Here is an 11,522-nt window from a genome sequence, read left to right as displayed (position 1 = left end):
ACTTCGTATAAAAAATAAACTCGTAACTTATTTAATCCGCGTCTGTTTAGGTCGAGAGATTTTAAACTGGGGTCCGTCAACCTAGTTTTGAGGGTGTTTAAAGCCGTAATTGAAAATATTAGTGTATACTTAAAAAGCAATTATGTTTTTAAAGAAAAGAGTTGAATTAAAAGTAAAACGTTTTGGCGCAGTGATTATATATTTTCACTCTATTGCGCTTTTACACTTTTTGGACCGGAAACAGATGATTTTGACATATTTTGACGTAAATTTATCAGTTGTGTAAAATCTGAATTGTCCTTGCCTATACTGGGCCCAAGCGAAAGAAAAAATATTTTTAGGGGTCCGCGGTAAAAAGGGTTTAAGAACCCCTAGATCCAAAGCCAAATGTGTTTTGTTTTAAAATCCAAGTTTATCCAGGCGAAAACAAACTCTTTCTGTCTATATGCGGTCCCACCCACACTTAGCTACGTGACTTCATTTTATTCAAGTATAATCGTCAACCCATCTTCGATCAGTGTGTGTGTTGTATCAGGTAAACACAGCATATATACGTAAGGCCTATACTTCGGTTGGGTAATATTTAACTTGCGACATTAAGTTAATATTGGCTTGTCAAGCTTTGTAGGAGCATCGCCCAGTCTGTAAACGTAATGACTTTAAAATGTTCCAAGGTATATTTCCAAGGTAAAACGTAAGATGTTGTAAAGTTAGACATTTAGATCTTTATCATAATTGGAAGTCTGCTAAACTATTTCCAGTGTTAGTGTATTTGAAATCTTTGAGTACGGGTACAACATACCGGCCTTTCTTGAAATTTAGTTTTGAAATGGCCGTCGAATGTGTCTGCGTTTTTAGAATTGGTAGAGTTTTAGTGAACTGTGTAAACTGTTACCTCAAACTTCAAAGTCACGATGCCAAATTTGTTTGAATGTAGGCTACAATAGAAGCACAGAATTAAAAAAGTTTTTGCAACCTTCGGTTTTGATTCAGCATTTTCAAGTCTCGTGTAATTCGATTTTAGCTGTTTGGAAAGTTAAAACAGATAAACTTGTCAAGATTTTAAAGTTAAAACATTCCGTTGTTTTTTCAGACCATAAATTATTCGCAGAAGCCTATAAACTATATGATATATTGCTTCCCCCTGGTGTTTTACAAATAAAGGTGAACTAAACTTCTGAATTCCGAAGTTTTGGCCTAATAAAGTGAAATAATTGATTTTCAATCACTAAAAGAATAACGAATATTTTTTTATAAACTATATGCTTAATTTAGGTTGTTATACCACTTATACCAACCATTGCAATAAAAAAGCTATAATCCAAGATGGCCCATATAGCGAACTTGGCCGATCCGGCAGAAATCAACTTCGAAGTTCCAGTTTTCCGCTGTTGGTGGTCAAGCACCAAACGGGGGTGTTCCAAGGTTGACCCCTACTCACCCTACCCAGATTTCAACGAGTACGGTTGGGCCTACTTGGGGGCTGGGGTCCTTATTGTCTTTGTTGTGGTCGGGATTTTCTTTGGGGTCTGCAAAGCGACGACTCCCAATCTTTACAAGAAGCCGAAACCAGATGTAGTTTGAACAACCGAACATTGGGTTTTGTACAGCACTGCTTTTTTGCAATTTTTGTCTGAATTTTATTTAATTCTAAATTGATGGCTTGCTTAATGTGTTTTATTTTAGCTTCAGTTGCATTTTGGTAGCACAATTTCTGCACAAAATTACGAAATTCTAAATAATAACGACAACTATGTACTTTTATGTTAAGTTTTCGTATGTATTTTGATTTAATTCTTGAGAATTACTGAATGTATTTCTTGTCAGCTTATGTTGCACTCTCTGTAGTGAAATTACTCAATTCTAAGGTATTAAGTAACGACACTTACGTAACGTCTGTCGTCTCTGTTAAGTTTTCTCTGTACCGGTATTTTTAATTCGTTACTTTACTCTCAATTGAATATTTAATGAACGTATTTCTTGTTAATTTCAGCTGGACTCTGTCAGTGAAATTACTGTAGTGACTATAGTGAAATTACCGAGTTTCAAGATAATTAAGTAACACTTTCTATGTAATTTTAAAAAGTAATTCGCATTTTTGTTTTGAAGATTTATCCTGACAGCCCAATTTCTATATCGGAGTTATCCAGTTCTTAAATAGCTAAATCACTATCCGTGTAACTTTTTATTAAAGTTCCCTGGTATATAGGCTATCCTTCCGTTTCTTAACTAAACAGCTCATAATATAGCCTATATAGGCCTAACACCATCTATATGTAAACTTTTTTAAGTACCAGGGTTCATTTATCCAATTTTTTTGAAAGTTCACTTAGTTGGCATTTCGAGCTTGTTTTTTTAGCTGGACTTTGCCAAGAGTGGTTGTTTTGTTTTCTTCTTTACGTATTGTTTTTATGTACGAGCGCTGATCAAATTTTGTATACAAACTAAAAATATATCTGTCGCAAAAATATAACAAGATTAATAAATTGTGGTACACATTTTTTATACATAAACATTTAAATTCGAACAGGAGTTTTTTTTCCAAATAGAATTTAAACTTTAAAACATTTTAGAAATAGCAAGTAGTTTTTGTTCCTGTGCTACATTTGAGTAAATAATTTCTACGAATGTCGATAGATTAATGAACAAAACTTACTGTGAGGTTACAACTGCGATATCTGCCTCATATGAGTCAGAAACAAATTTTAAATATAGAATTTACTGCATCAGGCAACAGATAGAATCGCTTTTCGGGTGCAAACCAAGTTATAAATCAGGGGTCGGCAAGCTTTTTCTAGTCGCGGGCCAAAACCAAACTCAGAAAGCACAAAATGATAACTAAGAATTGTTTTTTTTTGATAACTAAGAATTGTGTTGTGACATGTTAAAACAACTGTGAATCAGTCGGACCTCGGATCGTAATAACATTTAAGAAGGCTGTAAAGTGTTGGCGCAAAGAGCGAAAAAAGGCGTTTGTTTGATTTAAAATTTGATTTCACACGTCGTCATCCATACTACTAACGAAAAGTAATAAAACTACTTTGAGGGAACGTGATAACATTTAAAGTTAATCTAGCTCAGTGTTGGCACACCTGGCGAGCGAAGCGAGTGCGATTTTTTTGGTATACCGGTATTTCTTTTAAATTTTTGCAAGTTTTTATTACATTGCCGAAAATAAAAAAATGATAAAAAATATACGTCCAACATTTTGAATGAACTAGGTGAAAATACAACATCAAAACGTAAACAAACAGGATGTAGAATGATGTCGTGCGAAGTGCAAAAAATGTTCGCACTTACGGAGTTAAAATAGTCAAAAAGTATGTGAAACGGATTCGTGTCTAAATTGTCAAAGAGGAGGCGGACCGGATGAATTACATCGGTATAAACCAACGTTTCGGCAGCTAATAACAGCTGAAATAGCTGCGTTTATCAGTCGTAGCGTTTAGCTACAGCGACTAATAGATAGCCGGACACCTAATAATCCCTTTTGTTTATGGTGTTACGACTTAGGTCTGGAATGATTCAATGACACGACTTTTCTAATAGTGCGGTTCCCAGTCCAAAATTTTCGTGTCAAAGTTCAACCTTATGCTCTGCCAGAGCTGACCGGGATGCACTTTCGAGGTGGACTTATGTTCTAGTTGTCTAGTATAAAAAATTTACCTTTGCGGTCAACCTCCACAGACAATTCCATAGCAGCTTCTTGATGTCTTTTTGGATTAACTAATAAAATGAGGCGATAAAAATAAAAATAGTGATAAAAAATGGCGCGACATCTTTCGTTGGCGTCACGCGTCAGTGAAAACGCGACAAGAGGTGATGCGACACATCAATCAAAACAAATTAAAAAGTTTGATCATATGATTCTTACTTATTGTTATTGTCAATTTATTGTAGTTACAGATAAAAGATTAAAGTGCTTCTGACAGAAATCGTGCTCGTACCATTATTAGATGGGTTTGTTTGGTAAAAATCCGCCTCCGGATCCGAGAGAAAAGGTATTGTTGTAGACGATACCTTGAATTGTAACTAGGTATTTGACACAAAAGTTTTTTGGCGCTCTTTCACTATTGTACTTAAAAATTAATAACAAAAAAATTTTCTTCAAATGCTGAATACCACATATTGTTTGGGTTAGGGTGCGGGTTAGCGTTTGGTTGAGGGTGGGTCAAGTTATTTTTAATAATAAACATAATATTACTTGACCCACCCTCACCCAAACGCTAACCCTAACCCAAACAATATGCGTTGTGGTATGCGGTATTATTATTTTTTTTTTTGCATAACTTTTCACGTTCATAAGTGAAAGAGCGCCGTTTTTTCTCCCATCTATTACCAAATATTTGGCGCTGGTCTAAAATCCACCAGGTTTATATTGCTAACATTTTTTCGTTTAGGGTGCGAGTTTGGGTTCAGGTGGGTGAAGTATTATTCTTACACTTATTATCTCATATTTATTTATTTTTTGCAATTTCATTTTTGACAACTCGTTTTGTTACTGTAAATAAGTGGGGTAATACTAATTTACGGAATGATAAATGGTCGGAACGCTCACTTATTTAAGTGTTACCCCGTTAAAACAATTATTAAACCAACGCACAATATTTGAGTTAGGGTGGGGGTTAGCGTTTGGGTGAAGATCAGTCAAATGTTATTATATTTAATAATAATACTGTGAGCGTTCCGACCATTCCGACCATTCATCATTCCGTAAATTAGTGTTACCCAATAATTGTAAGTTCTAGACCAGCGCCCTGCCGTATTTTGGTTTTGTTCAATTTATTGGGCAAATACTTTTCTTGCGGACGTAATAGTGTTGTGTTCAGCCACTGTGGAAAGTATGGCAAGTGGACCCACAAGATTTTTTTCAATCTTTTAAAATTGCACCCCAAAAAATCTGAATTGCACCCGAAATATGTAAAACGCTTGTGCGGAATACGTTTACTGTGCAATGTATACAATACAGATTGCATCAGAAAATCATAAAGTGCTTCCAAGGTGCACTTTTTTACCTTTGTTGCACCCGGTCACCGGGATTTTTTCAGCCGTGCACCTGCGAGATCTGCCATACTTTCCAGCAGTGGTGTTCAGTTGATGATTTTTAATGCAATACAGTTTGATTTTAGGCACGCCAAGTTTCAAGAGCCTTGAGAAAGGAACAGAGGGTTTTAGATCGTCAAGTTACAGGTTTGGTACAAAAAAAAATTTGATCAGATGGCACAATACCACCTCTTTGTATCAGCTCTGAGTCAATATTTGTACATTCCTATCCACAAAACAGCAGAATGACTTAATACAAAATTAGTTGTTTTTGATTTTCTATTCCACAATATAACATTACATATTTGTTAAATACATTAAAAAGTCAATATACATTAACTTTTTTTTACTTTGTTTAAAAACTGGATGATTTTGTGACATATTCAGCAGAAGTTAATTAGAGATTTAATTTAACTCTTTTTTTATAATTAAAGATTAATGTGAACCCTTTTTTTAGCTACGATAATATTTTTTACCATATATAATTATATTGTGTTTTAGAATTACTTAACTTTTAATTTTTTTTTAAGATTTTTTTATTATTTGTAGCCATTAAAAGGGAAGAAGACAAAGTAAAAAGAACATTGAAAGATGCTGCCAAGAAGGGAGATAAGACAACTTGTAATATTCTCGCCAAGGAGGTTGTTCATTCAAGGAAAGCAATCAATCGAATTTATGCCTCGAAAGCACAAATCAATTCAGTTGATATGACTGTAAAGAATCAAGCAGGTGACTACCTTAAATGTCTGTTTTTTGTGATGAAATAAGCAAAAAACGTATGTCAATTACCTGAAGTTTGCATTCAGTATTATTATGTATAACAGTGGTGTCCAACTCAAATATGCCTATGTGCCACTTTTTATCCTATAACTTCTTCCTGCGCCAAAGTTAAACCTTTTACTTGGTCTGGCAAAGTCTCCCTTTAAGCTAGCAGCAATGCGCATTACTGCGTCTATAAGTATCCTTTGGAGAGCTGACTTTTGCTTCTTTACACCAAGCTATAATTATGTAAAAGCTAGCCTCCATAAGAGTATATTGTTCTAGTATAAGAAGTAATTGTTAGTTGTCATAATTGCGGCGATTGTTTTATATTGTGACTAAACAATGACAATTGACTGTACAACAAATTTTGTATTTTAGGGGCTAGCATGCCATTTTTCACTAAGTGGCGTGCATGTGTGTTGCGTATTGGACACCCCTGATGTATAACTTTGCTTTCGTATAAGAAAATTCTAAAACATTTGTTTATAGACAATAGTTTTGACAATCGAGTATTTATTAAGGTATTAAATTTTTGTAAGTATTGCTAAACTAGCTCAAGTCAATAATAAATCTATATAACCCTAATTCTGCATTAAAAAACAACATTATTAATTGACTTTTCTAGATGTCAGTGTTTGGTTTATAGATAATTATAACTTTTTTTTGTTGTATTTAAAATTAAAAAAATTATATAGTTACAAAATTTAAGAAGAGCAACTTTGAATATATGTGTTATTATTGTAAATAATTTAAAAAAACAGATCAAGGCAATAATCAAAATTTCTCTTGTTTCACATTATAATATATAGATCAGAACTGGGCAAACTACGGGCCGCTTGCTCGATCCAGCTCGCCAAGCAGTGTAATCCTGCCTGCGACTCATGTTTAAAATCATTTTTAGGCAAAAATAAGCCTTAATATTTTCCATGATTTTAGATTATATTATTGAAAGCATTACTCAATTGTAAGGCATCCTTATCTTTACTCTTTTCAGCTTTTCAACACAAGTATATATAGATTCTATAAAAAGTAATGACATGTTGTATGTCTATTCAAGACATTTTCTGTTTTTCATGCGGCCCGCTGTCGAAGTAGGGCTCACCATTGATATATATGAATTTTTTACAATTTGATTATTTTTTAGCAATGGTGAGAGTTTCTGGTGCATTTGAAAAGAGCACTGAAGTTATGAAAATGATGCAATCTCTCGTGAAAGTCGGCGAAGTTCGAAATAACATGATGGAACTGTCAAAAGAAATGATGAAGGTTTATTTCTCCTATTATTGTTCAGAGCTCTTATAAATTGATTGATTTTTGTGGCTGTAAGTTTTATAGAGGTAGACAATCTTCTTTTCTGATATTCACTTATCAAATGTATGCCACACACACTGGTATACAGCATCTTGTCAATTTAGTTCGCCCATTTGTGTAAAAATTACAATCACTACTTAAATAGGTTTTACATTTAAATAAAGTCATTTTGAAAACACCAGGGTTGCTTTTTAAAAGGGAGTGGATTTTTTATTTAGTTTGCAAAATTAAAAAGTGTCACACTTTCCTATCTTAAACAAACTTTTCTTTTTAGATGGGTATCATGGAAGATATGATGGAAGATAGTTTTGCATCTCTGGAAGATGATGATACTGAAGACGCAGCGCAGGACGAAATTGACAAAGTTCTACACGAAATCACCGCTGGTAAAATATTTCATCCCTTTTTTGCAGTTTTGTTTGTTAATAAAAAGGTGTTTAAAATTGTTTTTAGGTAAAAGTTGAATAAATGTAAGTTAAACAGCAGTTAAGTTTAAAAGATATGTCTTATCTGTAGTAAGACAAATTCAAATATAAGTAACAGAAATATTTTTAACAAATAAAATCATTCCCTAGGTTTCATTTGCCTTAACTTCAAACAATCTTCAGAAGAGTAGATTTTCGTAACCAGTTATTTGTAAATAATTAGGCTTTTACCACATCAGTCCACCTTAACTTTCCATAAAATGTTTCTATAAACCAACCTTGCAGTTTTAATTTGTTTTAACAAGCAACGTCCACTAAATGCTACTTTTTTTTGTATGATTCTTACTACGTCAAAACTACTGCCTTCAGCTATTAACTTAAAAGTTATTCTAAATGTTCACAAAATGCCACCTACTTCTTTATGGGCTTTAATATCTATTGCAAGGCTTATTCCTTATATCCTTAGTTCAACAGGCGCGTTGGGCAAACTTTCTGGATATTCTCACCAGAGCTGCGGAGTCGGTTAAAAACAACCTGAGTCCAACTCCCGAGTCCGAGTCCGGCCAAAAAAATACACCCGAGTCCGACTCTGGCCAAATTAAAATTTTGTCGAATCCCAAGTCCAGCTCAGATTTTACAGCCTGTGTTTTACCCATGTACGCAACTAAATTAAGGTGGATTTTCTGCAATCCACTCATATTTGTGTCATAATTGATCCACACGCATTACATGGTTTGAAAATATTTCACATTTGCTATTACACTTTTACAACTTACATTTTGCCGCCTTAACAGTTTAAAAATTTCATACTGCGCATGCGCACTCGGACTCGGGATTCGGGTAGTTTTACGCGGTCTTACTCGAGTCCCGAGTCCGACCCAGGCAAAACAAACCGACTCCATTGAGTCCCGAGTCCAACTCCGACTTCGCAGCCCTGATTCTCACTACATATCAATTTAACCCTTGGGCATTATTTTTTTGTGATTTATTTGAAATGTCAACAAACTGCCACCTACTTCTGTACATTATGGGCTTTGATATTTATTGTTAAGATATCTAAATTGTTTTCCTAGCTTTGGTTTGATTTATGTGTTGGGATTATGTGATTTTGATCTTGGTTTGTCCTTCACTTTGTGTTTGTGCTTCAAGCAGCAAGGAGCTCCAGCCTTTGTATTATAGCTTCTTAGTCTTTCAGTTTCAGTTGCTTATAGTACTAATATGTTTTTCATTATTATATTTACTTTTTTTATATAAAATTGTTTTATTATCTTCTATTTGAATAAGTTGCCCATGTTACTGTGGTATAAGTTTATGTAATTAGAACAGATAAAGACTTGTGTTTTAAACTGGAATAACATTTATTACTTTCTCACTTCACACCCTGACTTCCTCAGGTGCGCTTGGCAAACTTCCCGACTCTGAATCTCACGAGCTTCCATCCACCAGCGAAGTCCTCGCTCCTGCCGAAGAATCGAGCGAGGAGGAAGAAGACGACATGCAGCAACGCTTGGAGGCGCTCAGGAGCTAAATTTTACAGCTGGGGACAATTTGGTTTTGTTTTTGTCGATGCCGGCACATTGGCTGTATTTCGAGACGGCTGTCGTAATAAGTGATGTATTCTTTTAAGGTTTATAAAACATAGATAGTTGTATCACTGAATGCCGAGTAACGGACAATTAATAGTTTCTTGTTTTGCAAATTGATAAAAAAATTTGTATCGATTTTTATTTTTGAAAAAAAAGTAATTTTTTTTAAACTTCATTTTAAAAACGCCTTTTGCCGTTTAGGAAAGTCTAATGATGTCCCATTAAATTTATTTTTTGTTCAACACTTATTCGTAGACTTTTACTGGCCTAAGAGTTTCCGCATGTTCATAATCTTAAACTACAAAATTGATTGATACTATTTTCCTACCTTTTCAACCACACCCATTTTTCTTGTCTTGTGCCTTACGGGGGTTGTAATTTTAGTTTTACCTAAATATTTTAGTTTAGTTAAATTTTTCGGTTTCCTAAACGTTTTGAAATGAACTTAGTTGGTTAGTATAGACAGAATTCTTGTTTGGATCGTTTTAAAATAATACTTCTCTTTTAAATGTATTTTTTAAACCTAGAAAAAAAGCGTTCTTCGTTTAAAATAATACTTTTTCTTACTGAATCTAAAACAGGCCAAAATAACATAGTCTCTGTATCCAAGTCACTAAATAGTAGCCTGACAATATTTAGCAAGTTTCTCTACAGCTGATGAAAACAAAGTTGCGCATATGATACAGATCAAGTTCAACTCTTTCCTGTCAAATGAAGCCCAAAGGTTTAAACCGGTAACCGCCTCGTCGCGTTTCTAGAAATTTGATCGGATTACAAAAACATAAAACACCCTAAACTCGGATAAACTTTTGGAATTTGTTTCTACATAAAACGTGAAACGCTGCTTTGACTTGGTACGCCATATTTAATAAACTTAAAGTGAACAACAAAATGTTTTCACGAGCGCATATTCGCCCATACATTAATCAACACCTCTAATTGCGCCACTGTTTTATAGCATTCGTACATATAATTGTGATCAGTGATGGGATTAAATAATCGTAATAACGGATTTTCCACTAAAACGGAACCAATAGATTGTTTTTTCCCTACGTAAAAAATATGGATTGTTTACCGGTTGTTTGTCCCTTTTTGATTGAAGTTCTATTTTGTACCACGAACAAAAAATGCTTTATTGAATTTCTGTGCTTTTGCTGTTTCCGTACAAATACAGGTTACAAACGGGAAGTAAAGTATCCCTATACGCACATGATACATATGGCGTTTGGTTCTTGTACGCTATGTTCTTTAATCAGAAACTTGTTTGTGTGTTTAATTCGTATGTTTAGTAAAAGAAAATGTATTTTTTCTGCAACAACATTTAAGTTTGCACTAATTGAAACGGCATGCGGCCAAACAATTCTGAAAAGGGATGTCCGATAATAGATAATATCGGATCGGAGCCGATACCCGATACCAAGTGGTAATATCGGTACTCGTCCGATATTAGGCTGGTATCGCTGCCGGTTCGTTACCAAATTGATTTGTGCATTTAAATGATGTTTTGCGATCCAATTATGTAATTTCTGCCTTTAAAGACAAATCTATCAAAAAAGTATGTCGAAAACTAGATATAACTAAACTTCTAACGCTTAAACATATTTTGGCGTAATTACTTAAAAAAAATGCTTTAAACGTTTTAATTTTCCCGTTTTGCTTGTTTGAGTATAGTAATAACATCATTTGGTATCAAATTGGATTGCGATAGTTTTGCTCATATCAGGTATCAGTGTCGGACATCCCCAAAATGTTGACCGTTTAATATTTTATCCTTGTTTTCGTAGAGTTTGTCGCGATAATCGTTTATCCTTGGAACGTTACAAAACATCGAAAAAAAAGCACTTAATTTCACGTTTGCCTGATGTTTTTTTCGGTTCAATCGTTGTCGTATTTTCAAACGCGCGTTTTTTTGAAATTGCAATGCGACATGTAAATAAAGAAATAAACATAAAATAGAAATTGTGTTCAAATTCTAGCCACAGTTCAACAGTGTTCTGTATTCACATACTTCTAGCGGAAAAACTAGATTTAAGTATATATATTGACTAAATTTAACGTATTTTGTCTCTTTGTGTTGCACACAATCAATAGTAATGGTAGGCCTAGAGGTTTTAAGCACAAAAAATGGGTTTAATTAGCGCTAAACTGTAAATTCAGGAGGATTTTAGCATTGGACACACAATAAATTGCTTGTGCACGAGATGATTTTGACAAACGTGTCGTGAGGGCATTCACTCCACAGTTGTAAGGCTGCGATGTAAGCGCAAATAAAAATGTAAGCGCAAAAATTAAACCTTGCCTTAGCGTGTTTCAAAAGATGTGATAACACACAACAACAGCAGAAATATTGCAAAAACATTATCGATTCGCGCGAAAAAGTTTGAGTCCCCTGTTG

At 34.2% G+C, this 11,522-nt stretch overlaps 1 protein-coding gene across 1 annotated transcript; it reads left to right on the top strand.

The window, feature by feature from the left end:
- Positions 1 to 3,855: 3,855 nt before the first annotated feature.
- LOC146158102 (charged multivesicular body protein 3-like) lies at positions 3,856 to 11,074 on the top strand. Its single transcript, XM_083383648.1, has 6 exons — positions 3,856 to 4,001; positions 5,130 to 5,190; positions 5,593 to 5,772; positions 6,950 to 7,071; positions 7,391 to 7,502; positions 8,936 to 11,074. The coding sequence occupies exons 1-6, from the start codon at positions 3,957 to 3,959 to the stop codon at positions 9,067 to 9,069; spliced, it is 654 nt and encodes a 217-aa protein (XP_083239774.1). The 5' UTR covers positions 3,856 to 3,956; the 3' UTR covers positions 9,070 to 11,074.
- Positions 11,075 to 11,522: the final 448 nt, after the last annotated feature.

The sequence above is a fragment of the Ascidiella aspersa genome, chromosome 3 (genome assembly GCF_963924565.1).
Source record: "Ascidiella aspersa chromosome 3, kaAscAspe10.2, whole genome shotgun sequence".
In the NCBI taxonomy this organism is placed as follows: Eukaryota; Metazoa; Chordata; class Ascidiacea; order Phlebobranchia; family Ascidiidae; genus Ascidiella; species Ascidiella aspersa.
This window is presented reverse-complemented; position numbering and strand designations above follow the sequence as displayed.

What these genes read in the sequence shown, in the direction of transcription:
- LOC146158102 (XM_083383648.1), top strand. Translation starts at nt 3,957, where the DNA reads ATGGGTTTGTTTGGTAAAAATCCGCCTCCGGATCCGAGAGAAAAG. An exon ending in CTCCGGATCCGAGAGAAAAG is followed by an intron (nt 4,002 to 5,129) that starts GTATTGTTGTAG and finishes GTTTGATTTTAG; the next exon opens with GCACGCCAAGTTTCAAGAGC. An exon ending in TCTACACGAAATCACCGCTG is followed by an intron (nt 7,503 to 8,935) that starts GTAAAATATTTC and finishes TGACTTCCTCAG; the next exon opens with GTGCGCTTGGCAAACTTCCC.